We start from the raw sequence: 27,470 nt of genomic DNA on the forward strand, positions 1-27,470 counted from the left end.
ATACCCTGTTATTTTGGCATGTTTCGACCGGTAGACATGTCAATGTTGGAGGAATTTCTGTCGGACAAATTTAAATCGGCATTTGCAACAAAATTTCCAGTTACTTAAGCTAAAAATAAAAGATGTGGTCTTGAGTTTTCAAGACCCCGGGAAATTGCCATGTTTTTGGACTTTTCCGAGTGGAAAAGCGGAGGAATCGAGAAAAGTCGCAGAGGAAAAATGTGGTAGACTCGTCAAAAGGATGCTCCTCAGGAGTTATAAAGTATGTGGTAATCAACTTTCCAGGGGGGGGCCTGTACAGTGGACTATAAGTAAAAGTCAAAGCTTCGCAATAAATAATGATGATATGTATACTAAATTATATGCAGGGTGATTCAGTCATGTTATTAATTTCAAGGGAAGATACTGCAAAGTGAGTAGAATACGAATACCTACGGGATTTAAAAAATTTTAAAATGCATATTTACGCTGAAACAAATATTTTCAAATCATTATTTAAACCCCTTTTCGGACCGCTCCTGACCGCCGACCCACAAAGGTTTATCGAGAGTGAATCTTGACCTACCGTATTATTGGGTCACTAACCTAGTTTTTACCGCATTGTACGCGGGAGCTAATGGCTCCATCTGTCGTGCGGACTCCCAACTGTGCCATTCAAATGGCTACAGTAGGAAGCGACCTGCTAACTGCAGGTACTTTGTTGCACGACTGCCACCCACATAGGGCGTGACACAATGTTTCACTTGTCAGTGCTGCGAGAAACAACTAAGATGGAGCCATTGGCTCCCGCGTACAATGTATTTCCTCTTCGGGATGATACGACGAAGAATAGCTGGGTCGTTTGGCCGTTGTCGCACCTATGACATATGATGACATGACATGATGAGGACTAATAAGTCCGAAACCGGTCTGTGCCTGGTGGGTTAAACTGACAAACGATCCTAGGTGTTGCGAGTATAATTCAATGCCGGTAAGGACAAATAGCTCTCGGAGTAGTTGTTTCTCACAGCACTGACAAGTCAAACACTAGTTTTTACTGCGTTTTTAATACGTAATGAACGACAAGGAGTAAACAGATCTTTTCATGAATGAATAAGATATCTTTTTACATTTTAAACATTAACAAGTATTATTTATTTGTTAATAAAAACAAATGTTATATGAATAATAATTATTTTCGAATGTTAGGTTATTACAATTTAGTATTTTTAATATTGTTAACGTTTTCACAATGTTTTATAATTGAATATGAAATATTAGTTATTATGTTTAATTAATTATTCAGTTTGTAGTATGTATACCTTGTTGCTTTCCAAAGAGTAGTATTTAAAATGCCAGTACGGCTAAAACAACACTCATCGGTCCATAGTACTTTGTTAATAAAGTTGGGATTCTCTGCACTTTGATTTTGAAACCAAATGCAAAATTCAAGACGACTGAGGAAATCAGCTGTTTCGCTTCAACGTTCGAACGCTCTTTGGTCCAGGTGCGTTCCCGGTCAGTAAATGTGATGCAAAGTAGGGCATCGAATCGGCGGGAGTTAAGGGACAATTTACTTATCTTTTAAAAGGTCGAGTAATTTTTTTTTCGTTTTTCTGCCTTTATTAGGCCTTCCGAATATGTGATTAAAATTAATAACATTATGACTGAATCTCTCTGTATAATATATCATATAGGGTGTCCGGAAAAGAATAGGTGATACTTAAAGGACAACTTTCTTGGAAGAAAATAAACCGATTTAGATAAAAATCTCTTCTAGTTCAGGAAAGCCAAATAACAATGAATTACGATTAAAGTAATTGTTTTGAAGGATTCAGAACTACTTAAGGAAGCCAATTCGTTTTCGGACACCCTGTAATATTTTTCTACTGGCAGACGTTACGTCTACACCATTTTTGTAACAATTCGAACGAGAAAATATTTAGCAAAGCCACTCACCTTCTTGGCATTCTCTTGATTGTTGTTATCTGCATGAGGCGCTGAAGGAGCCATGACTGATACGTTTGACTGTGATAATAATTCGTCACTTCCTCTCTGCAACAAAACAAACAATTGATCAAACAATCTACTTTTAAAACAACTCAATAAAAATCCAAATACCAATACGCAGAAGATTTTAATAATATTTGATAATTGTTCAAGGGTTCAATTAAGTGCCTTGTGGTACATCAAATAGTAACAATTTTATTACATATTTCGAATATATTGAACATATAGTTTTATCGACGTTATGCCTTAATGTATAGAATACATAATTAAAGCCTTTTGTGAAAAATTGGGAATAAAAAAGACAGATTTTAAATAAATGTGTCAATTTTTGTAATAGAAGCCTTGTTTAGAACCGCTGATATTATAGTGGCATTCACGATTATCGCATAGGCATAGATCAATGCTGTAGGTGTTACACAGAACACTTGAACTCAGTTTTTGTATGAACTAAGGGAAAGATCTTTTTAAATATCTTCATATGTTTATGGTTTACTAAGAAATGGTTACCTCACAAAATGAGTACAACGAAACCTAATTTGTACAACTTTTTTTTAAAGTTTGTTATAGTTGTATGAATGTTCAATTAACAACATTTCCTTGATATTTGTTCAAATGTTCGCCAAATGAGCTTGGCTTTTGTCGTATTATCAATTTACTTATATACGTTCATTTGGAATATCTCTTGCATATAAAAACGCATTTAACCGAGCATTTAACATATCTATCGTTTTACTATTTGTGTAAACCGTCGTATTTCATTTGAATACACCAATGTTCAGTAAAGTTAATTAAATTTAAAGGCACTTAAAAGAAAAACACTGTCTGTGAAAATAACAAATCGGCACATCAACCAAACGTAAAAACAAAAAAAAAGTTTAGTTGAGCCCAGTATGAATAATTAAAAAGTACTTCAGAGCAAATTTTAGGGTAAAATAAGAAAGATCAAGAAATTTAAAATACAGTTTTCATAAAATTTTAAAATAAACATCAATACTTATATGAGTCGTTTGAAAATGTGCCATCTTATCAATATGTACTATGTGTTCTGTTATACAGGGTGTTCTACAAGCTCTATGACAATCTTTGACAGATAGTAGCTTTTTCTTATATGAATATAGGTCCGTTTCGTTTTTGTTTAGAAGTTACAAGCATTTAAAAAAAAATAATTTCATATTTTAATCAAAGTTGCTTGATAAATAAAAGAATAATTATTATTTCTCCTTGTAGTTTAGACATTAGTTAACCTTTATTAACCAAATTAACCAATCTTACGACCGTAAAAATTGTTCAAAATGTCCACCCTCCGCTCGAATCCAAGCCACACATCGGCGAACTAAAGATTCCTTCACTCGGAATTTGGATAATTTATTATCTGGTTAGCTGCATCCTGAATTCTTTCAAGTAACTATTGACGGGAACTGTTCCGATAAATAAAGTCCAAACGATTTAGATCTGGGAAACGCGGTGGCCATGCTATTGGATGTTGTTGACATATCCATCTATTCGGGAAATTATCATTTAAGCAAGCAGTTACTTGTTTTCCCCTATGTCAGATCTGCATTTAAACGATCATTTAAAATATGTACAGGCAATAAAATATTGTTGAAAATGTTACCCCAAAGATCATCTTCATTTATTTGCATGTGAATTTTGTAACGTTCAAATATGTCCATTATGATTATTATTTATGAGGTCGCTAGTAAAACACCCTTCATCAGATCATATAACAAGCGAAATGAATCATACTTGCTATACGCCGAACACTAATTCAAGAGTTGTCACCATAGACCTAGTAAACTATGAACTGGCCCTAGAAAGAGAGGTCAATCACGCTGATGTGTGCAAGGCAGATGAAGCTAGTTGAGGCAAATACCGGTAAAATAAATGATGGTACACGGGTATACCGGTACAAAATGCTGTAAACAAACTTTGATGTAAATGTCATGTATTGACATTATTGATTGATTTCTTGAATTTTTGTATGAGTTAGTGTATGTGAAAGATTTGTAAAAACTAAATATGGTGAAATCGTGTTCTGAGATAAATTGCGTAAAGAGACGTTTAAGTGGAGAAAAAATTAAATTTCATAGGTAGGAAAGAAGTTATGACGGTACCAACATGTTTATACTTTTTGCAACTTCCTGAAAAGACTGACCATGTAGAGTTGTCTCTGATGACAACATATTAGATTAAATTATTTCCCCCATCGTCAAAATAAAATGTCATTTAACATCAAACCGAATATAAAGAAAAAGTTTTAACTGAAATGTGTTTATAATGTACTCGAGCAAAAATTCTCTTCAAATAATATATTGAACGAAGAATGCATCGACATAGTTTCAATTTATGCAGTTCTGTAAAGCAAGAAAATATGAAATATTTGGATCAACTACGTCTGAAGAGCTTGCAGTAATGTTGACCGGTCGAGTTTACGATATGAGGAAAATAAATGGAGAAATACATAAAGAAGGCATTATAAAAACTATTTGGAATATTATAGCTAAAACAATTCAAATATTGTACTGTAATTAGGATAGTAATATAATAAACCCTTTTACATACCTCCACTACTGGAAAAAATGAAAACTTTTTGTCTTTTAGTCACTATATTATTTTTATAAAGTCTTTGAATACGGCCCAACAGAAAAAAAGGGTAAGGAAACGATTATAGCTAGCTGATTGGTTGAATTAAATGTAGCGCGTTACAGTCGAAATTCTGTGAACGAAGCTTAAGCCCTTACTAGCTCCATCTCTCTCGCACACGTCTGAGCGATTGCCGTTTATATGGGTAAAATGACAGTTGGGCGAGTCCAGTAGTTTATAAGGTCTAAGGTTGTCACTGACAGCATCTGTTAGTCTACGAAATGATGACTGTATGATGTCTATTTGGGTATCTTCATCGATATTCTCGGGCTGCTTGTTCCCATCGGAATACCCATATACAAAGACAATATCTGCATACTCTTCAGTTGTAAATAATTGTATTTTTTATTTAGCACTTTAACACTAAGTGTCAAATGAATAAACAAAATCACACAAATAATAATTATTGTTATATTAACCATAATTTTTATTTATCAGGTTATTTTGATAGAAATATGAAATTATATTTTTTTAAATGCTTGTAACTTTTCAACAAAAACGAATGGGACATATGTTCATATAAGAAAAAATGTTTGAAATTAATCCAGCTACCATCTGTCAAAGTTTGTCATAGAGCTTGTAAAACACCCTGTAGAAACCTACAGAATATTGATTACGGTCATCGAAATTTAAAATTTCGATGGTTACGGTAAACAAGAAAGTCGCCACTGAAATTAATTCTTTAAAAATAGTTCTATACTGATAGGAAATATTATTTTATTTCAAGCATATTATCTGTCTAAATGATTTTTGAGAGATTTAATAAATTCGCTTCTTAAATATTGCAATTTTAAACTTCATGATAATATTTAGGTAATTTGATGAAATAAAATTTTCAATCGTTTAGAATTTTCTTTATTAAGAAGTTAAAATTAGCGTTATAATTACCGCATGCATTTTACTTTTAATTTGCACATAAAAATGAAACCTGTATAATAAAATCAAAAGATTTTGGTCAGATACTACATATACAGGGTGTTACAAAATTCGCGGACACGGACTGTGGGATCATATTAAGCTAGATAAGGTGATAAAAAAGTGTCTTAATGATTTTTCAATCAGACCAATATTTTTCAAGATATAGCAGTATCAAATATCCAAAAATATTAAAAATATATATTTATAGATTTCAATTTTCAATTCATTTTCAATTTTTCATTAAATAAACAATTACGACAAACGAGTTACAACAATTGTTCAAAATTTCCACCGTCTGCTGTTAAACATGGTGTTATTTGCTGTATTGAATGAAATAGGCGGTTCTGCAATTCATTCAAATTTGCCACCGGTGTTCTGTACACCAACGTTTTTAAGAAGCTCCAAAATAAAAAATCACATGGCGTTAGGTCTGGACAACGAGGTGGACCGCCTCTGCTAAGCCAACCGCACTGCTTCACCTGCACGATTATTTGAAACTCCGAGAGCCATCAGCATATCATACTATTCACGATTTGAATAATTGTGGCCTATTATTTTGCAGTTTGTATTGACAGGTACTTTTACTGTACTCTAACGATGTCAAAGTATTGATAAATGCTTTCTGAATTGTCATTAATTGTTATAGAGCTGTCTGTTTCAAACAATACCTACAACAAATAACGCCAGAGATGGTAGGTACGCAACTCCGTTCGAGCTGTAGCACAATGTGCTGAAGCATGTTTAGCAGCAGGTGGTGGAAATTTTGAACAATTCGTTTGTCATAATTGTTTATCAAGTGATTATTTTTGGATATTTAAAACTGCCGTATCTCGCAAAATATCGGTCTGATTGAAAAATGTTAGACATTTTTTTATGACATTATCTAGCTTAACATGATCCCATAGTCCGTGTCCGTGAATTTCGTAACACCCTGTATAATTCATTTATGATTGGACAAACTAGCAAATTTTTGGTGCGCTGCGCTGGCATAAATGATTACTTTTCACGTGGACAGCAACTGTCAAAATGAAAATAATACCTCCGAAAATATTTATAATTTTGAAATATAACTTTCTATAGAATGCAAAGTTGAGCTTGCAGCTTTCCACTTCATATAATTCGATTCAATCAACAAACGGATCTCTTATCATAATAAAATTATTATTTACTGGTATTTTATTAAATTTCAATTCTTATTAATACAGATTTGTATGCTCTCGACGACAGAATGGAAATGGGGAAGAATGTGTTCGCAGTGTTTAGCAAAACGTGAATATCCTTGCAAGGGAACGGCTGGATTCAGTCTATTCAAGGGTATTGTGCATGCGAAAAGAAAAACGATTTAAAAAGGCACTACAGCCACGCACGAGTACATACGCTAGGAAAATACACATAATAGAAAATCCTTTGGTTCGGGTTTAATGCAGATATACGTACGTACGAGCATATGCCATCCGTGTTCTCCTTCCTGCTATGTAAACTTATTATAATCCGGAGAGGATCCGCCATAAATCCCATGCGAAAGGACGTATGTGTATATCGAAACGTGTTTTGTTAGGATTGCTTGAAATATTATAAATACTATATTGCTTGCGAGATGCATATCCACGGCACGTTGTTTACTATCAATTCTGCGAGTAATAGAAAAAGAGGAGGGCCTTAAAAACTACTGAAAAGTGTTTATCGTCCAAAGCGCGAAAGGCTTTTAATGTGATATTTCATACATTAAAAAATAATGCCTGTTCTTATTGGTTTATTTTCTTTAACAATAATATCGAGTATCTCACAAAAGGTCTTCAAAAAAATTCTTTAATTAAAATTAAAGGTTCAAAATTGTAGGAAAAATTGGACGTGGAAAGGTAGGATATAAAAAATGACTTGGAAAATTATTTTAATAAAAAGAATCATCAGACCTCAGACCATTTCCGCTTTAAAAAGAAACTGATAATAGATTCTGAATATCTTCAGAATGATACAAGGTTCTGGAATCAGACATCAGATATCAAAATCTGAAGATCATCTTTAAGTGCATTTGAAAAATTATGTTTTTCTTTCTGACCTTGTCAGAATTTGTTTAAAAACTCTTTAGATGTGATTATTTTAGCTACAGAGGACTGACATTTTGTTTCTTTTCGTTATTTATACATGATTAATTTAAAATGTTCTTCGTTTTAAATAAAATATATGTACAGGGCGATTCACTATATTTTGACACCCCCCCTTTAACTTTTTTATTTTAAGAGTTATAAAAAATGTGAAATACAAAAGTTGCACGAGTTTTTATGAATTTTTCGAAAATGATGAAGTCCAAATAAAATGGCCGCGGATGTTAACTTTGTTAAGTTAAATGGAACACCCTGTATATTTTTACATGTTTGGATAGAACGATCCCTGTCGAGCATAGTAGCAACAAACCCTATACGACTATGCTCGACAGGGAACGTTCTATCCAAATATGTAAAAATATACAGGGTGTTCCATTTAACTAAACAAAGTTAACATCCGCGGCCATTTTGTGTGGACTTTATTTGTTTTTATACTATCATTTTCGAAAAATTCATAAAAAATCGTGCAACTTTTGTATTTCACATTTTTATAACTCTTAAAATAAAAAAGTTAGAGGGGGGTCAAAATATAGTGAATCACCCTGTACCTTTTGATAACACGGCCACACAAAAATAAGTTGTCTGTACTTTTCATACCAAATTTAGCGCGAATGGGTTATTTTTTAAAATTTTGTCGGCCATCTTTGATCCGTCATTTTTAATTTTGTAAAATTGACCTCGGATCCGTGATCAGCGACCTCGAAGCCCCCCGTATACCAAATTTGTCGCGAATCTGTTATTTTTTGAAAATTCGTGATATCTGACCTTAATTGACCGGTTTTTTTAAGGTTAGAAAAAGAACCATCAATTCTGACTGCGGATTCATGTTCGGCGGGGTCTTAACCATAGAAATGAACATTTGAATATAGAAAAAAATTTCTATTTTTCCTAGCACTTTTTCATGAATTTTAGCTATTTTTGACCTGTTTTTTGAGGTTAGGAAATTCCTGTGACGTGACCGCTCAATTCTGACACCGGATTCTTCAAAATACTACAAATAACATATGCCGCATGAAAAGTACAGACTACTTTTTTTTTGTGTGGCTTGAGCTTAACTAATTTGAGATCGGCGAGAAATAAAAAGGTTTTATTGAAATGTATTTACATTACTTATTGAGATTGCTTTTTTTTGAGAAAAATATATCTGGAAAAATATTTTTTCAAAATTTTCCCCAATTTTTTTGTTTCTTTTGTTCCATTTTTGCCTGTATTGTCAAATCTTTATTTCGAATAAGTACTTCAAATAAACATAACAATAATTGAAGAAACCTTTATCAGGAAAATAGAAGTTCAGTTATCTTGTTTGTTACTTTTCACAAGTATATCTATTCTTTATAGATCTCTGTATCCAAAGAAAATTTCAAGAAAAATAGCGGCATGCACGTATTTTTGCTTGGAGTAAAAAGTTTTCTATTTTTGATTTTTTTTTAATAAATTGTTAGAAAAAAAATTGCTTGTAAAAATAATCGTTTTACTATAGGGCAATTTAGATTTTGATTTAATTTTGACAGAATCTTCAGCAAATAATGAAATTTGAAATAGTTGGAGAGCAAAATTTTACAAAAAGTCATATTAAAAAATTGATTTGCAAAAAAGAAAATTAATTAATTAAGTTCAAGTTCGGCCAATTTTGTCAGGGCAATCTAAACAATGATAAATTAAAAACTAATATCGATGTCCCGTGGTCTTTTTTAAAGATAAATTTAGAGGTGGAAACAAATTTTGACTAACTTGATTGGGTTTCGATATACAGTCAAGTTTGGTCGATTCCTATTGGCTCCTATGTCTTTGTTTTTATAACAGATATGAAAGAATCTTTGAATATAATTCTTTTCATGGAATACAGTGGTGTACATGCTTTTCTTTTTGCCAATGAAATTTGTTATTTAAAAAATACCCTGTATATTTTCCGGTACATTTTCAATAACATAATATATATGAAAACTACTTTTTCTTAAGTATTACAATGAAAAACATATTTTTTAAATTTATATTTTAGGAGAAGAATTGTTACTAAAAACTGATAACTCCCTGCATTTGAAAAATTCATCATAATTGATTACTTCTATTAACTTTTCAAATATTTTATTCATTTTTCTTTTCATCATTTGGATTTAAATAAGAAGTATTTCAAATATCTGTTAATGACATTCTTATTTATTATTAGATTGTTGTTAATATATTTTGCAAATAAAAATTTATAAGGTTATTATTAAAATTCCTAAGATTAATATTAACAAATTTAAATATTTAATGCCCTACTAGTGTGTTACTTTATAATTATACATTAAATGAGAAATAAACGATCCATAGTATTTGTTACAGGAAAATTTACTCACGCCAATAAAGAAAAAAGCTCAAATAATACCATAGCAGCTACATGTAAAATCGAATTAAACGTTGGTCACCATGGGTGTTATAGGATAATAATTTCCTAAATCTGCGCGCATTATTGTCCATATAACATCCTATATACGTACGTTAATTATTTGAAGTATATTAACACTTATAATTTCAAATTAAAGTATTTTTTTTATCTGTGAATGTTGTTGAGGTTTACAATACAATACCTTTTTAATTGACAGCTAAAGTAGGTGATAATGAAATAAAAAAGGATTACTTCTACTTAAATTACTGTAAGCCACCGAAATATATCCGCCCATAAAATTCCAATACCATTAAGTCAAACAAAGGGCATATACAAACTGAAAATCAGCCGCCGGAGGCAAAGGGGCGTCCCACCCATCGCTATCGGTAATCACCTTGTAAACTCATTTTCGCCAATTGACGCGCTCCAAGCCGGCAATTACGGCCCTTTTTGAAAGCCGCCCGAACTCTCGAGCCGAGCCAGATTTGCCTCGAATTCGATCCTCCTCTATTTAACGCCGTTATGTCGTTTTCTTTTCAGCTCGCATCGTCGTCGTCCCGCCGATGCCTACGGGCCCTCTAATAGGGCACTCTATGGGGATTACATAAAAGCCAAATCGACGATTTGTACAGGAGAGAAAGAGAGGGAGCGTTTGGGGGAACAGAGACAGTCTGTGTGTTCGAAATTTGTAGGATGATATTAAATATTATCGGAATTACCAAAACAGAAGAGAAAAATATTGTAACTACACTAAGAAAACAGGAAATAATAACACTGCAAATTGTAATAAACATATTATTTACTACCTACCTATACATATTAAAAAAATTGATTTTTGTTTATTTATTTAGGGATTACACCACCTGGGAAAAAAAAATAATGAAAGTGTCAACGAAGGGTTATTTTTTTTATGGAAACAGTTTTGTCTAACCAACAATCACACTGAAAAAAGCAGACAAACAGAAATGACAAATATGTTGTTGACATTTCGAAAATAAATCGATTTTCTTCATCAAAACAGTTGTAAATTTGTTTATTTGTCTGTTTCCATGGCCATAAATATCATTTGATTACAACTATATGATATGATTAATCTATTATTATTACTTTTTTTAGTAATTGTTGCCAGGCTTGAATTTGAGAAATCAAAATTTTGCTACATGGCTTAAGAAAACGGTCAACCAATTAAATGGGATTTAGCAAAAATTTAGGAGAAATAAATAATACCGTTGAAAGAAAATTAAATGCGATCGTAATTATACTAAAATCACTAAAAGAAGTAAGTAATAATAGAATCATATGGAAACAGTCAAAGCTAATTTTAAAACGAGTTCAAGATTTTGATATCGAATCGCAAATACATTTTCGAAGCTCAACATATTAAATTGCGCGAATATTGTGTGTGTTTTGTATTTTATATTTATCTGTTTCTTTCAGTGTGAGATTTTTGGCAAGGGTTTGTTTAATTTAATTCTTATTTTCTTCGCAGATGGCCAATTAGTACCCAANGTCAACCAATTAAATAGGATTTGGCAAAAATTTAGGAGAAATAAAATAATACCGTTGAAAGAAAATTAAATGCGATCGCGATTATACTGAAAACACTAAAAGAAGTAAGTAATAACCCATTGATTTACCTACATTAAACAATAATGCGAAATTTTTGTGAAAGTATGTAGAATTTATACCAACAGTATTAAACCCACATGCCAATATTTATACATCACACAATATAAAATGAAATGATAGTACAAATATATTTCATGTGGTGTGAAATTTTACAACTTCATACGATTCATAAAATTAACACCCAATATAGAATCATTACCGATCATCATAATATGATGGTAATAAACAGATATTTCGTTGCTTGTATTCAAGTCCATGCAGTCCATTTATTAAATATAAATCAATCTGGACTAGCTAGAAGTAGCTTCTTCAATGTAACTGTTTTTTTGTGAAAAAATGTGCAGTTGTTTTGGAAGAAGATACTGTAGTTTCATAAATTCAAGGACTGGTAGATCATGCACAAATAGGACAAATGGGCCTTTTGAGAGAAAGGGGATGAAACATAATTTTTTAATATCAAATTAGCCCATTTTTTTTAACAGAGTAATGCACTGAAATTCGGTAGAGGTAAATTTTTGAGGGTGTTAAATAAGTCAGTGTTATTAGTTTGGACTGTCGATTAAAATTAAAGTCGATTCAAATTAAAATCGATTAAATTGCACTACTTTTGAGAAAAGCTCAATTGGCTGACCCAAGTCAAATTAGCTTCTAATGGGCAGTACTCTAAAGGTAGCTTCAATTGAAGCTATATAATTTTTTAAGTAAACACACTTAACTACAATTTGATCTAAATCGTTTTATCCAAAGAAACTACGCTTGAAGTATCGTCTGTTCGTGTATGGACGGCTTGTATATTAACGAATAGAAGTTGGTTGACTTTGGAATAATCAACTGCGTTTTTCCCAAAAATGGTGCGATTGCAACAAAAATAACTTTTGTATGCAACATAAAATTTTACATTGTAATATATGACATACACTGAAAAAAACATAACTTTAAAAGTTGTCAAAAAATATCACTGCGACAATCCGTACGATATTTGTTGAGATAGAATTCCAAAAAAAGAATAAGCCAATAAAGTAACTGCAAAACACAGTATGCACTGCAAGCTGCTACGGTGAACGCCATGCTGCCAATGACTTTCTAAATACCTCGGGTGTCGAATGCGGTTAATTCCAAGAAAGCGACGCAGGGGTCTTCTTAGAATTCTATCTCAACAAATATCGTATCTCTAGCAAATGATCGAAAACTAACAACACTGACGAATTTATCGCCCTACTTTTGGAAAAGAGATGCTTGTTAAAACTTCGTTTTTAAAACATCGTGTATCTCAAAAACAAAAGACGATAAGCCCATGGTTCATAGGAAAAAATTATGTTTTTCATGTTCTACCAGTTCTTGAGTTTATAGTAACTTTTTCCAAAATACAGTATAATCTATTTTTTTCTAGTTAATTTTTCAACAAATGCTCAGAATGCACCAAAAATGTTTCAATAGGGTTGCGATTAGGACTTCCCGATACGATACGATACCGATATTTTTGTAAATTATTATCGAGATCGTATTGATTCATGATTGAACGATACGATATTCAATATTTATTGATATAAAATAGTTTGAATTTTTTACATAAAAAATATTTAAATTATACCAAATTCGAACATTATATTAATTTATTTACTTAATTTGAATGAACAGACAAGCTAAGATATAGGTAATATGAAAAATGTATAAATATCTATAAAATATTTTATGGAGACAAGAACAAAAAACTTAAGAGTTAAAAGATTAAATTGAACAAAAAAATTTTACACTACAAATTAACTTCGCAAATTTCTTTTTTCAAGAACTTTTCATCCACCTATTGATTGAAATTAGATCCTGAGCACTTTGATCCTTTAAAGAACACCTATTTTTAGTTATAACTAAACCTGCTTATGAGAATAGTCTCCCTACAGGCACCGAAGTTGCAAGCAAATACAGAATAACTCGTGCCATGCGCGATAATATTGGATACTCGTGATTGAAATTTCTCCACCATACTAAAACATCAGTTTCTGCTCTTGATCTTGCAGAGTCCAAATAATGAATTATCTCTTTTTCTCACGTCAAAGAAACTTCTGGTTTTACAAATAGTATATTAAAATCCATTTCATCATTATCATCATCGCGCTTTTGATTTTTTCGTGAAGACTCGACGAGAATTTGTTTACAAATATGTATTTTCTTTTTATAGATATTGTTTTATATATTCATTTTGTGCGATTCGCGCTTTTGTCGAGATCAATATTATTCGATATTATTGACAACACATTATTGACGATACAATAATTATCGTCAATATTTTAAAAGTTAATATCGTATTCTTGNAGTCAAATTAGCTTCTAATGGGCAGTATTTTAAGGGTAGCTTCAATTGAAGCTATATAATTTTTTAAGTAAACACACTTAACTACAGTTTGATCTAAATCGTTTTATCCAAGGAAACTACGCTTGAAGTTCTAATAAATAATATTATTCGATATTATTGACAACACATTATTGACGATACAATAGTTATCGTTAATATTTTAAAAGTTAATATCGTATTCTTGCAAATATTGACAAAGAGAGTATTGTATCGCTATCTTTATCGAATATCGGGAAGCCCTAGTTGCGATTATTTGCTCTGATTTGTTTTGTTTCAATATGTTTCCTAATATTGCTGATGGTATAGAAAACATATTTTATAAACATATTTCTTAAATTTTTTCTCGATTCTCGATTCCTAAAACTCGACAAAAAATTCTAGTTTATTCTGGGACAGAACAAGAAACACTTTACATATGCAGAGCGAAGAAGCAGTTAAGTTCAAAGCGAGCATTCCCATCCATTAGCGCGAGGATATATGTCCGTTTTATAAGTTCAGTTACCTCGCGATGTTCTTTGTGTACGGAGTTCACTGTCTATTAGATAATTTCCGCAGTTAACTCTGTATATCGCCTGGAAGCGAAGGCTCACGCCGCTCACTTCAGTCGTGAATGACATGAGCTATCACTCCATCGACACTTTGTTCAAAGGCTGCCATTTTTTCTCACAGTTTCACCCGCAGGGCCCAATCTGATCGTGCAAAATTGAGAGTGAAAACCGCCCGTCATTGCACGAGTCTGGCGCAGAGCTTGTAATTCCCAATTTATTCTTTCGGTGAAGAAGGTCGGTGCATGTTGCGCTGCCACTGCTATTAACCAGACATTCGTTTCATTTGAAACAACGCGTTCATCACCGCAAATTCAGAAATAAACACAGTTTTTGTGCGGTGAACGTCTACCTCCCATTGCGTGTCTGTTGGTGGTTTTTAATTGTTTTGACGCGTAACTTACGTGTGGGCGAAAAGGCGTTTGTTATAATATTTTACGACGTCGGGACGGTTTACTGGATACGCACCAAGTAAAGTTTATTATTATCTCATATTTAAAATAATACAATGTAGCCTAATCTCATGTGTCAAATAACACAAAGTGCTTCACAGTAATTGTGAAGTTATGTCACATTTCTCGTTTATGACGTAACCGCTATCATTTGACTGCATGGCAGATCTAATGCCTCGTTTGTAGTTTTTTTCGGTTAACCCACGTACATATTTGAGCACGATGATGTATGATTTAAGACCAAACTGTATTAACGTACTCGAGGTGTGACAAACTGCTGCAACTTCAAAAATTTCAGAAAGAACTTTTTCTAGCGAGTTTATTTTTTCAAAATAATAGATTCCGGTTTTCAAACTGACACTTTAAAGGCATAGGAATAGGTAAGTGTCTGCACATGTCCCTACACGAAAAAGTCCAACAAGTTGAGATCCGAAGATCGCGGAGACCAAGATGGAACCACCACGACCTATCCATCGATTTGGATACTTTCCTTTGAGGAAATTAGTGAAACCTTCTCCATAATGGGACGGAGCACCATCATGTAAAAAGAACATTGTCCTTCTTATTTGAAGACCAGTATAAGTATTTATTATTCCAGCCCAAACACTTACGGAAAATCTTCTATAAAAATAATTTTCTCAAATAGCATGAGGATTTTCGATTGCCCCCACATGATCGTTGTGGAAATTGTTGATCCCATTTCTTGTAAATGTAGCTTCGTTACAGAAAATTGTTCTTAAAATAGTATCCAAATGACTGCCTCACCATTCACAAAGACGAATTCTTTGAGGAAGACCCATGGGGAGAAATTCTTGTACCAGTTAGTAATTATATGAATGCAGTCCGTTTTCTCGCAATGCGTTGCACAGCCGTCCTACTTCGTCCAGTAAGTACAGACATTCTTTTCGTACTAGTAAGTACCAGGATCATTTTCATCAAGCTCAAGCACTTCTGCAGCAGTGTTTCTTCGCATAGTTTCTCTTTGACAAGTTAGGAAACGTACGTGTTAATCGAAGAGTTGTGAGTTCTATTGAACGTTGGCTTGTCTGGAAAACGGCGGTTTGGATATTGCCGTTGATATTCCCTAACTGAGGTGGTGGTACTACTGTTGCAACATCCATACATGAAAATCATATCCGCGTATTCTTCATTTGAATAAATTAAAGGTATCATTTTAACACAAATGATTCAGAAAACAAAAAAGAACCAAATGTCAATGATGACACACTGACAATCATATTTTTTTTCTAATCCCAGCCAAATTGTTAATTATTAAATTAGCAACAATGTAATTTACTCTAGCAACTACCCATACGATCTGGCTAGTTCAAACCCCGATATTTCAAGAACCGTTGGTAATTCAAGACAAGTTATCATTTTTGCTTAAAATTAGTCATAGAATTCATATACGAAGTATCTCTGATACCTCGGGGCCACCTTATGAATACAGGGTGTCCGGTAATTACGGGGAAAAAATAAAGGGTTATATAGAGCAGGTCAAACGAGTGCTAGTACTTCATATAAACTTTTTACCTAGGTGCCATTGTTGAGGAGTTATTGCCACTCAAAGTAAGAAGTTGAAAAATGAATTTTGCCCATAATTTCTAAAGGGTTACTTGATTAACTTGAAATTTGGGGGATCCAAGCAACTCATTCAAATGTATCTTTGTACATTCAAAATTGAATCAAATATTTTTTATTGTACAAGGACGGTCGAAATTATGTTCTAAAATTTACGCAACTTTGACTGAGCTGTCAAATTTGACATTTCGCCCTCGCAGGCAGATAACCCTGTTACTTTTCTACAAAAAAGGTATACTTCATGACTTATGAAAAAATAAAAGGTTGTCAAGATAATTAAATTTTTGTATTTTGCGTAGAATGAAACATATGGATTAAAAAAGGTTACTTCAGTAAATGCTCGATATGTTTTCCATCTAGTTCAATGCACTTCCTTATTCTTTTAAGATTATTTTGTTGCACTCTAAATAGCATTTGTGGATTCTGTTTAATTTCATTACAATGATGTTCTATTCCTGCCATCAACTCTTCTCTTGTATAAACCGGAGTTGAATACACCAATTCTATTAGGTAACCCCACGAGAAGTCAAGGGGTTAATATCTGATGACCTAGGTACCCATAAGTGTAAAGCTACTAGTCAAAATTGCAATTAGTTATAGTTGCAATTATATCTCCCACATTAAAAGTTTTGAGCATATTTGACTAGCTGTTTCTCATGTTCTTTATTAAACCCCTTATTGTATAGCTTATAATCAATTTCGGTCTTCCATGTGTAGAGTTTCACCTTTAAGGTCAGTAGCGCCACTAAGAAATAATTTAACTGTTTAAAATATGAAAATACTGGTATATTATTTGTGTATAATATTGGTTTGGTTACATACAATACAGTGTATACAATGCAAGAATAAAATAAAAGCTAAGACTCGTATAATTCGTACCAGCCAGGCGCTTGGTTCTGGTTAATAGACGACCAGAGTAGACGTTCAATCGCACCTCTTGATTGCTCCACTAGATCTCCCCCTGAGGATGTAGATCTGCCTTTCCTGGGCCGATTCTTGGTCTGTCGTCGGCGACGCCCTGCCTTTTGGTTTCAGCTACCTCTCTGATCTGCTGTAGGCACTACGAGTTTGTTTATTTCAATTAACACCCAGTTTTTTATATCACGCTAAAGAAAATCACATGCATTTTAAACACCACTTGTTATTCTTCATAAGGCCTTAGGACTCTAAAAAATATAAATGTTTTCTTATTCACAAAGAATACGGTCATACGTCCAGTTTCCAGTTGATGATTTTCCTTCTAGGGCGGCGCGCACACACACTTTCTCGAACTTTCCGGCGCTTTCTGGACCGTGAGCGGCTCCCGCAACCCGTTCATTCGAGTGCGATGGGATCCGTTTCGGGAGCACATGCCGCGCCGGCCTGAGCTACTTACCTAAGTCCTTTGTGTGGCCCCCCTTTTCCTTTTGCTTGCCCGAAACGGTCGGTACGGAAAGAATATCATCCCGGGAATTTTGATGTGCATCCTACGAGTAGGTACATTTACACGCTCCGACGGTGCACCTCGTTTTTTTTTATTCTCAAAAAGAAAACTGGCGTCGATGATGCATATTCCTACAGAATGGCCGGAAATATAAGTATTTAAAAAATTAAAATTCCACCTTGGTAGATTTACGCTCTAAAGGGTTGTGACACCATTAAAATTATTTTACACAATTTCACACCTATATTTCCTCATTTTTCGCAATATTGTAACAATTTATGCTATTAAAATTATAATAATTTTTGGAGCTTTTTGAAAAATAACTGACCCGACAGACGTTGTCCTGTCCGAATTTCAATACATTTGTTTGTGATCGTTTTTCCCAAATTTTCAAATTTTCCGGACAACTTTTCCAATTTTTCTTTTCCTAAAAACCTTATTGGGATTATTACGAATAAAAAAAAAATTGCCAAATCGGTCCAGACGTTCTCAAGTGATACGCTTAACAAAGAACAGCATTTAAAATATAATTTAGTTTAATAGTTATCAAATTGTAGACTTGTTGAACTCGTTTTGCTTCACTTTATTCTTATAACCAGTAATTTTTCAAGGCTTTTGGAATATTGTTTTCCCCACTTTTTTTATACAAGATTGAATTAATCAGTATTGATGACTGAACCATCAATTCCAATAACATTCAATTTAGAGCAGGCATTTTTGCGGCATGTAACAATTTTTAAATCAATTTTACTTCCAACTGATGTAGCTCATCGAAACAGTTTACTGTAAAATTGACAACATTTTCTAATTCTCAAATACTTTAAAAGTTAATTTAAAAATAGCTGGATTACATATTTAACTACAACTCTCCACTTCTTAATTAAAATGTAGACATTTGATGACCATTTGATTTAATGTCTAATATTAAATTATTTTATTTCGAATGGTTGAGGACACCCTGAAAAGAACAACTTTCAGGATCTCGGTTCAGCTTTAAGGGGTATTTTCCCGCCAATGGTCACATGAACCTTTTCTATTATTTATAGTAGTAAAATGATCCCTTCATAAGTTAAAAAAAGTGAATATGTACTTTTAATTTTGACCAAAATTCTGTCCCTATCAGTAATAATAATTTTTGTAATTAATTTATTATGATTTCTAACTACATATTTAAACATTGAAATAATGAATAAATATTTTTAATCATAATTTATTTATAACGAATGTTCAAAATGCCTTCGTTCTGTATTCATAAATTTATTCGTCTTCTTAAACTGTTAAATACATTATGTAATTCATTTTCTGTAATTTTAGCTAATTTATTTGTTATGGCGTCCTTTAGTTCATCCACTGTGTGTAAACGGTATACATAGGTATATGGAATTTTTTAATGTTCCAAAGAGATAAATAATCTAAGGTAGTCAAGTCCGAAGATCTTGGAGGCCATAAGCCTCGACTAATAATGCGACCGTCATAAAATTCTCTTAGGAACTCCAGCTGTGTGTGCTGTTGCCCCATCTTGTTGAAAGTAAGTCTATTCGTCATTTTGTCTATACAGGGTGGTCCCGAGCTAATGGGCCAAAATTCATGGGTAGATTCCCAAAGCAAAAATATTGCGATTTAGTCCAAAAGTTAATAGTTAAAGAGATACAGGGTGTTAAATGTAAAATATTATTTTAGTTCATTTCTATTTATTTCTTAATAAATGCAAATATCCACACAAAATTTTGGGGTTTGGGGTTCTTTGGGCAGAGGAATTGAAATTTGTTCACATTTTGGTTATAGTTCATAAAGGGTGCTAGCAGCCGTAGATTGAATGTGTTGAAAACGACATAACTTTTTTGTACTCTAAGGTATCTCATCTTTGGTATCAAATTCTTATTTTCCAACTTTATTTACACAAAAAAGGTATACTTTATGAAAGTAGCTATCTCGTACCGTTTTCGAGATATATGGCTTTGAAACTTACAATGTTAATAGTTGAAATAATTAAAATAATTTAGAAATAATGAAGAAAACCAAGGGTTTATTTAGATTTAAAAATTGGAATGAACACTAAAATAGTAAACATTAGTAAAAAATATGACTTTGTGACAATAATTGCTCAAAATGTCCACCTCTAACTTCAATACATTTATCAACGCATTTATTAAAAGATTGTCTTATTTTAAAGCGAAATGACTTTGCAGCATTTCAAACCTGCTGCCAAAGTTCTTCCCAGGTGTTTATAGTTTTTCCATAAACAACAGATTTCATGTAACCCGAAAAACACGAAGTCTTCGCATTCTATCTCACATTGATGTACAATACAAGCAACGATGTAATTTTAATTAAGTACGAATAATACTTAATGGAAAGTAGCATACAAATGACAGCAATAAGACAGGTGGAAAACGTCATTTATTTGATTTTCGTCCAAATCCTACTTAAGAAACCTTATCCCTAAATTTAATAATACCTGTAGGTACTTAATTGTATTTTAATGCAACAGCATTGGAAGTTCAAAATATCTCGAAAACGGTGCGGTTGATATTGATATTTAAGTAAATTTTAATATATTTGGTAACATTAATGTGTGACGTCAGATTCAATCATTCTGGATCGCTCGGTGTTATACGATTTAATGTGATGATTTCAATAGGATTGTAAATAGGAAGGACTGCAAATCCCTGCACTTTCGCCTTCATTTCTTGCGGAATAAGATTAGCTCTGTAAACCTTCTAAAATGCAAAACACTTTGCTTAATTACGCATTTAAATAATCCCAATATTATTCAGGCAACCCTCCCCCCACTTTCCGCGGGATCAAATGGTATTCAAATGACGCCCCGCGAACATTTTTCCCCCCATCCCGTCCTTTTAGGTAAATAAATCGTGACTGCGTTGCGCGCCACTTGTCTGCGGGCCATTTCCCTCATTTACATTTGTCCCACTTCTGATGGTGGCTCCGAACCCCCCCGGATTACAGATGGATATATGTATGTGTGTACGTTCAGCGATTCCTCTCTCCGGCAGCCAAAAGGAACTATAGGTCGGATTTATGCGAGCGATCTCGGCCCCGCGGCGACCCTAAAAATGAAAATCGTGTCGGGGATATGGATTCCACGACGCACCGGTTCGTTTCGAAATATTACGCTCTGACACTGTCGGAAAATAAGTTTTTTCATAACATACTTTTAAAAGTAGGCTTTTTATCCTCTGCTGTCAGTGACGAAAATGTCAATTTAACAATAAGACAACAGTGTTATAAGTCATTTATATTTGGTAGTGGCTTATTATTATTAAAATACAAATAAAAATAATAAAAATTTGATACCAAATTTCGTTTCAATATCTTTTTCACTGTGAATATTTTTTTGTAAATTTTCTTTAAAAATGGTACATGTAACGAGTGTCCCAAATTCACACAAGAAGTAATTTTGATAGAAAACACAGATTTTTAATTAAAAATTGTAAATTTTTTATCGATTCATAAAGCATAGAGTATATGGAATAGCATATCGGGTAAATGGCCTCGACGGCTTTGTTGGCACATACAGGGTCGGAAAGTCCCCATGGTTCATCGGCCGTTACGTGAGACCGATAAAGAAAGTCATAGAAATCCGTGCGATAGAGAAAGATGGCTATAATGAAGGCGTCTAATAGTCACCGCCCATTTCGCCCTTCCACAAATAAGATCCACTTCTTTTTTTCATATAACAAATGAGTAAAATGATCAAAATGGCCAATATTGAGTGAAAATGTACTCAATAATTTCACTCAATGGATTACTCCGAACCTTTATTGCTGTCACTCACACCGATTTTGTTACAGTGTATATGTTACCGGCAAAGTATGTAATTCGACATTGTATATAATTCCTAGGCATTGTATATAAATCCTAAAATCATCAGGTATTTTATGAAATAAATGATATAATGTAGATTTCCTAGGCATTTTATGGAATACCTATTGCATAACCGGCAATGTATGAAATAAACACAGTAATATGTTACATGGTAGTGGGAAGATAATAATAATAATGAAGGAGTGGAGTGAAGGTTTAAGATTTGTACAACTCATGAAAAATTGAGCTTTTCATTCTGGAATATAGCCTTATGAGGCTCTTTTTGGTTGTAAGGTAAACGTAGGTATAATATTGCCAAACCAAGTTGCACAACATCTTGAAAGTGAAGAAGATTTGGAGAGAGTTATTAAAAATAACACTAACCAAGGTAATTTACAAAGAGAACCTCAAGATGAAACCTCTAAAACAAATGAGACACGTGATTAATTTTCAGTTGCAGATGATATAACTAACAAGCCATCAACTACTTTATGTTGTGCATGATTCAAAGAGACAAATGGAACTCAGTCATGCAAAGGATGCAAACAAACTATTCATTCCATATGTGGTGTATCAGAAACATTACATCCTGATGAACGTCATGGATCTTCAGTATTATGTCCTTGATGTTTTAGGTATATAGTGGCAACCGAAAATCGGCATTCTGTAGTAGAAAACTTGAGACAACAAGCGGAAAAAATGTTGAAACATAGTGACAAAAAATTTCCCTCGGTATCTGTTGGTAAAACGGTAAAAATTCCAGTGCCAGAAGTTGATAGAGGACTTGGTGATGCTCGAAATATACTAGCTATTGTCATGAATATCACAGACAATGAACTATACCAGCTCGGTACTAAGCAAGGAGTTGTTAAGTCGCTTTATTCTAGATCTCAGTTTACAGTTTGCCAAAAAGAATTTTTGAACATTAAAGATGATCCTGATAATGAAATTACACTACGTTCAGTTGCAACTTTGCAGTCTACCGGAACGGGTCAAGGATTTGTTAAATGCAGTTGCAAAAAAACTGTGAAATAAAGAAGTGCTTATGTATTAAGAAGAAAACACCTTGTTCTAGTAAATGTCACTCAAGTCTACCTTGTAAAAATAAATAGAAAAATCTATTGCCATTTACTTTTAAAAAATACGTGTTGAATGTTTGTTGAAGTTCCTGTTAAGTTTGTGCAAAATATTTCTTTATTCCGAATAAAAGTTTAATTTATCGCTTTATATCTTTGATTTTTCACCTTTCCTAATATTACATTGGCATTCTATAGAATTCCTAGGCATTCTATAAAATAACTAGTATACACAAATATTTAAATTTAAATTGATTTTATACTTTTCCTAAATTCGTCAGTCATTTTATAAAATACCTAGGTTTTCTATAAAATGCCGGAGTTTTATACTCTGCCGGTAACATATATACAATAACTAGAATACCAAATTTTAATAAAATCAGACGGTCTTTTAGAGTTTGGGAAAAAGCAAAAACATTTCGTTAACTTTGACGAGCTCTAGGTGTTGAAAGGAATAACTTTTGATATAGGTAACTTTAGTTATATCGTTTGGACACAACGAATCTGTAGGAGTTTCATCTACGCGTCATTTTGGACAATCAAAAACGAAACGTTTACGGACCTATATTGATGTAACAATTTCATCTCATTGAAATATTTTTTCTATCGACTGTTAGCTACAAAAAGTGGCTTACCCAGAATATTCTCAAGTCACAGGCTTCAAATAAGTAATTAACACCAAAATGTTGAGTAATACCTACTATCAAAGCATATATTAAATATTGAAGGTTCTAATCTAGAATCCTGAAAAACACGGAATGTACACGAGGTTAGTTGCTGCCGATTTTTCTCTCAAAAAATTATGTTAGGCCTGAGCACACATAACAAGGCGGCGATCATTAATTACGCGATGCGAACTATGCGACAAATGTGGCCTTAGGTAGGTTTCATATTTCTATGTTTTATCATTTATTTTTCAAAGAAAAAATTTTGCTTTTTATCCCAAATGTACGTAATATAATCAAATAAGAACTTCTACATACATTATACACACATTCACGGTAAAGGCACAACGGTTTGTAATAAAGTGATACAATGCGGATGGAGTGTAGGTACGTTTGGGAACGAAACGTCAGCGTCGATTACTCTTAGTTAATTGCCTAAACATCCGTGGATAAAAATGTGTAGATCTCTTCAAAGTAGGTAAACAGGCAATTGATAGTAATGTTACATGTACTGAATAGGTGTCGACGTTTTTATTTAAGTTTTCAGTCTATTTTCGACAAATCAATATACAAGACAGAAAAACTGCACGTACTTGCTTTCTTTCCATAACCCACAGAGTAATCCAAATTTAACTTCGATTTAAAGATATCCACCGTACCCCGTGCCGTCGTCTGAAAGTCCTTCGACTTTCATCCTGTTGGGACCGTATTGTTACGAGAACGAGGCGTCAACATTCTTTATGCCAGTCGCAAACCCAAAAGGATACTTGAATTTTTCGAGCATACCCACTTACACCTCGCTATAGCTACTATAGCATATCACAATGTGCTCAAAGGATTTTAAAAGAACCATTTATTGAATGCGAACCTTATCAAACAATTTATGCTAGAATACTTGTTGTTTTTACGCAACATATTCCTGCGAAATTATAGCTCTAACACAAGTAAAACTGCATTGTGTGTAATTTTTGTACATCACTTAAAATGTACTATTAATCTATAATCTAGCTTGTATAGAGACAGAACTGTTCATTGCAATTTTTTTAGATTATTTTAAGGAAAACAATCCCTATGAACATACACCATAGATATTCTAAATGGCTCAGTTTTCAGAATAGATGTGATTGCAAAATATCACGAATGCGTAAATATTTCGAAATATTTTTGGCATGGATTTATAAAACAGAAACCAACAACTTAATCAATTAAAAGTAAAAAAAGAATCATTCAATTTGTATACAAACCAGTAGGGGGAGATACTGGAAGAGACCGTAACTAAGAACCCCAGAATTTCAACGTTGCTGAATATTTCCGAAATTAGATCTGGCCAATTAATTAATTCCTAATTGCATAGATCCCGAAATAGATCATTCTCTATTTTTTTTATTCTAAAATAAACAACAAATTACAACATTGAATAAACTGCAAACAACTTCAAACTATTCGTTTCAGAAAAAATACTGATTTTTTTTGATAGCATTTGAATACACTGTACCTACCTAATCATAAAAAAATGTAAAAAGTCATTGATAGAAATTTTGAATTTAATGAGAGATAAATAAGGGGCAATCTTCTACGCCACTGAATTTTACGGACTTTTAATGATCACGTCGTGTTTAAAATAGCATCTACAAACGAACAGTTTTAGAATTATTTTTCGATTTATATTGTGTCGTAAAATAATTTCCGGCTATGTAAAATCATTCCGGAAAATAAAATTTGCCTGTACAAGTTATTAAAAAAACTTATGCAAGGTATTAAAAGATTCTAAAAGCACGATGTTTCAAAGAATAAGAAAGAAAATGAATGAAATATGAACTTAGATACTTTCAAGAAACAGGATGTTAATGTTTTCATAAAAAAAATCTGTTTTTATTTATCTTCTAGACGGGTCAATCAAATTAATTCAAATTTGGTATAGGGTATTACCTAATAAGTCTGTACGATTTGAATGTAGCAATCATACATGAGGTAATTCAAGAGCGAAGATTCACCGATATTTTTTGAACAATTTGTCTATGCTACTCAATTTTTTTACGTTTTTTTAACATACATATAAGATATTTTCAAAGAATATCTTATATCTCCAAAACTAATACATTTAGAATATAATTTCACATAAACTTTATTCTACAAAATGTGTGTCTTAAGTACTTCACTCTGTATATTCATATGAAATTAGATTTTTCACCTTTGTAAAGTATACCTCAAGCAACATGTAATCTAATTTTATAGACCAAACTAATTCACTTTAGTTTTACAGTTACGAATATTTATTTATATCAGAAATAGTAAAAATGCATAAAAGTTATTTACGTAAGTACTTACATTTTAAAATCAAAAAAGTAAAAATTCTTCGTAAAGCCTGGTCCAGATTTAGAAATAATGGTCACATACAAAAGTTTCTAGACAACTATAGAATGCTAAAATATTACAAAACCAAACATTGATGAAATGTTTTTTGCTTGCCCGTAAACAAAACAGTAAGGGCACAAGTAGTGTGTAAACATACTGTATTCATTCGGTTTCAGTATTTCAAAGAGTGTGTTTCAAAATAGTTTCAAGCAGTATGAGGTATAGGAGTTACGCAGGCTACATATTACATATAGGCAAAGGCCTAAAAAAATGTTTTCTGCAAACACAATTTATTTAACATTTAGTAGCTGAGCTATTTAGGATTTACTGAATAACAATAACTATAATATGGCACCAGACTGTCTTCAAGGGTAACGGAGTACAACGAACACGACCTGTAGACAGTTTAAAACTATATTTCCTTTCTACCACACTATCTGATTGCAATGAAATAGTATACGTAAAGATTGAACTTATAAGAAATTGTATTCGTTTTCTTCATTTTTGATTATAAATACGACAACTTCAACTTTACTTTTAAAGTTCCTTGTAAACTATCACTTTCAATGATGTTTTTAAATATCAAATCATCACCTTTTGTCTATATAAATATTCACAATGCCTAAGCTGGATATTCAAGTTTCCAATCGTTATTATTTATCTCTAGCGGTGTCGAAATTTCTAGTTTTGATAATACGCTCGCTTTAAGAAGGAGAAATACTTACAAGACTTTGGGGGGATGATATTTTTAAAGGAGTACAATACCCTGAAAATTTTTTAAGAGAATTGAAAATAAACTATGATACTGGATGTGACACACTGATTTCGAAATTGTTACTGAAGAGATCGGTGCATTTATGCTCATACAAAATATAAAGTTGTAAATTTGAGCGTGTTGGAAAAATATTTGTTTTTAAAATTTTCATTTTCCATTCTCGACGGAAAACAAAGAACATGAATTTGTAGAAATGTTTTCACAAAAATGTTTGCAAACAATTTTTATACAACATATTTTGTTTGTACGAGCAAAGGTATGTAGATCTGAGCTAGGCTTAAGGGACAATATACTTAGGAATCTTTATCACTTCCCAACCAGCAAAACAATTTTATAATTTTCAGGTTATAGGACAATTATGTTTTATTGTATTATTATTATTGCTATCGAAATGTAGATTTGTTTTATTACAGCTACAAGTGGCATTATTTTGTTGTCAGCAACTGAAATATTTTATAAATTTATCACAACAACGTTTTAGCAGCTAAATTATAAAACAGCTTATATGACAAATATATAACTATTTCATAAACATTTCTGTGACAAGCTTATAAAACATTTTAGCTAATAAAACTAAAGTATTTTATAACAATTTTTTAGTAAGGTTCCACAGTATTTCTAACCGAGCTATAAATAAATAATATAATTGTTTCTTGGATGTGGGTCGTCAACCTATAAAATTATTGTATTAAAAGGTACTTGGAGACAATTTCTCTTGTATCAGCAAATAGCTGTATTTATACACTATAATATAGTTATTATGTAATGATAT

The 27,470-nt window shown here is 32.5% G+C and overlaps 1 protein-coding gene across 2 annotated transcripts in view; it reads right to left on the bottom strand.

Annotated features, from left to right (window-relative positions):
* The window catches only part of LOC108910043 (polypyrimidine tract-binding protein 1), a 296,893-nt gene that overhangs the window by 67,345 nt on the left and 202,078 nt on the right, over positions 1–27,470 (bottom strand). For both annotated transcript variants that reach the window (XM_018714537.1, XM_018714538.1), the window contains exon 2: positions 1,939–2,034. In XM_018714537.1, coding sequence (XP_018570053.1) covers positions 1,939–2,034 — 96 coding nt within the window. The remainder of the gene's footprint in view (positions 1–1,938; positions 2,035–27,470) is intronic.

This window comes from Anoplophora glabripennis, unplaced genomic scaffold, assembly GCF_000390285.2.
Source record: "Anoplophora glabripennis isolate ALB-LARVAE unplaced genomic scaffold, Agla_2.0 scaffold356, whole genome shotgun sequence".
Classification (NCBI taxonomy): Eukaryota; Metazoa; Arthropoda; class Insecta; order Coleoptera; family Cerambycidae; genus Anoplophora; species Anoplophora glabripennis.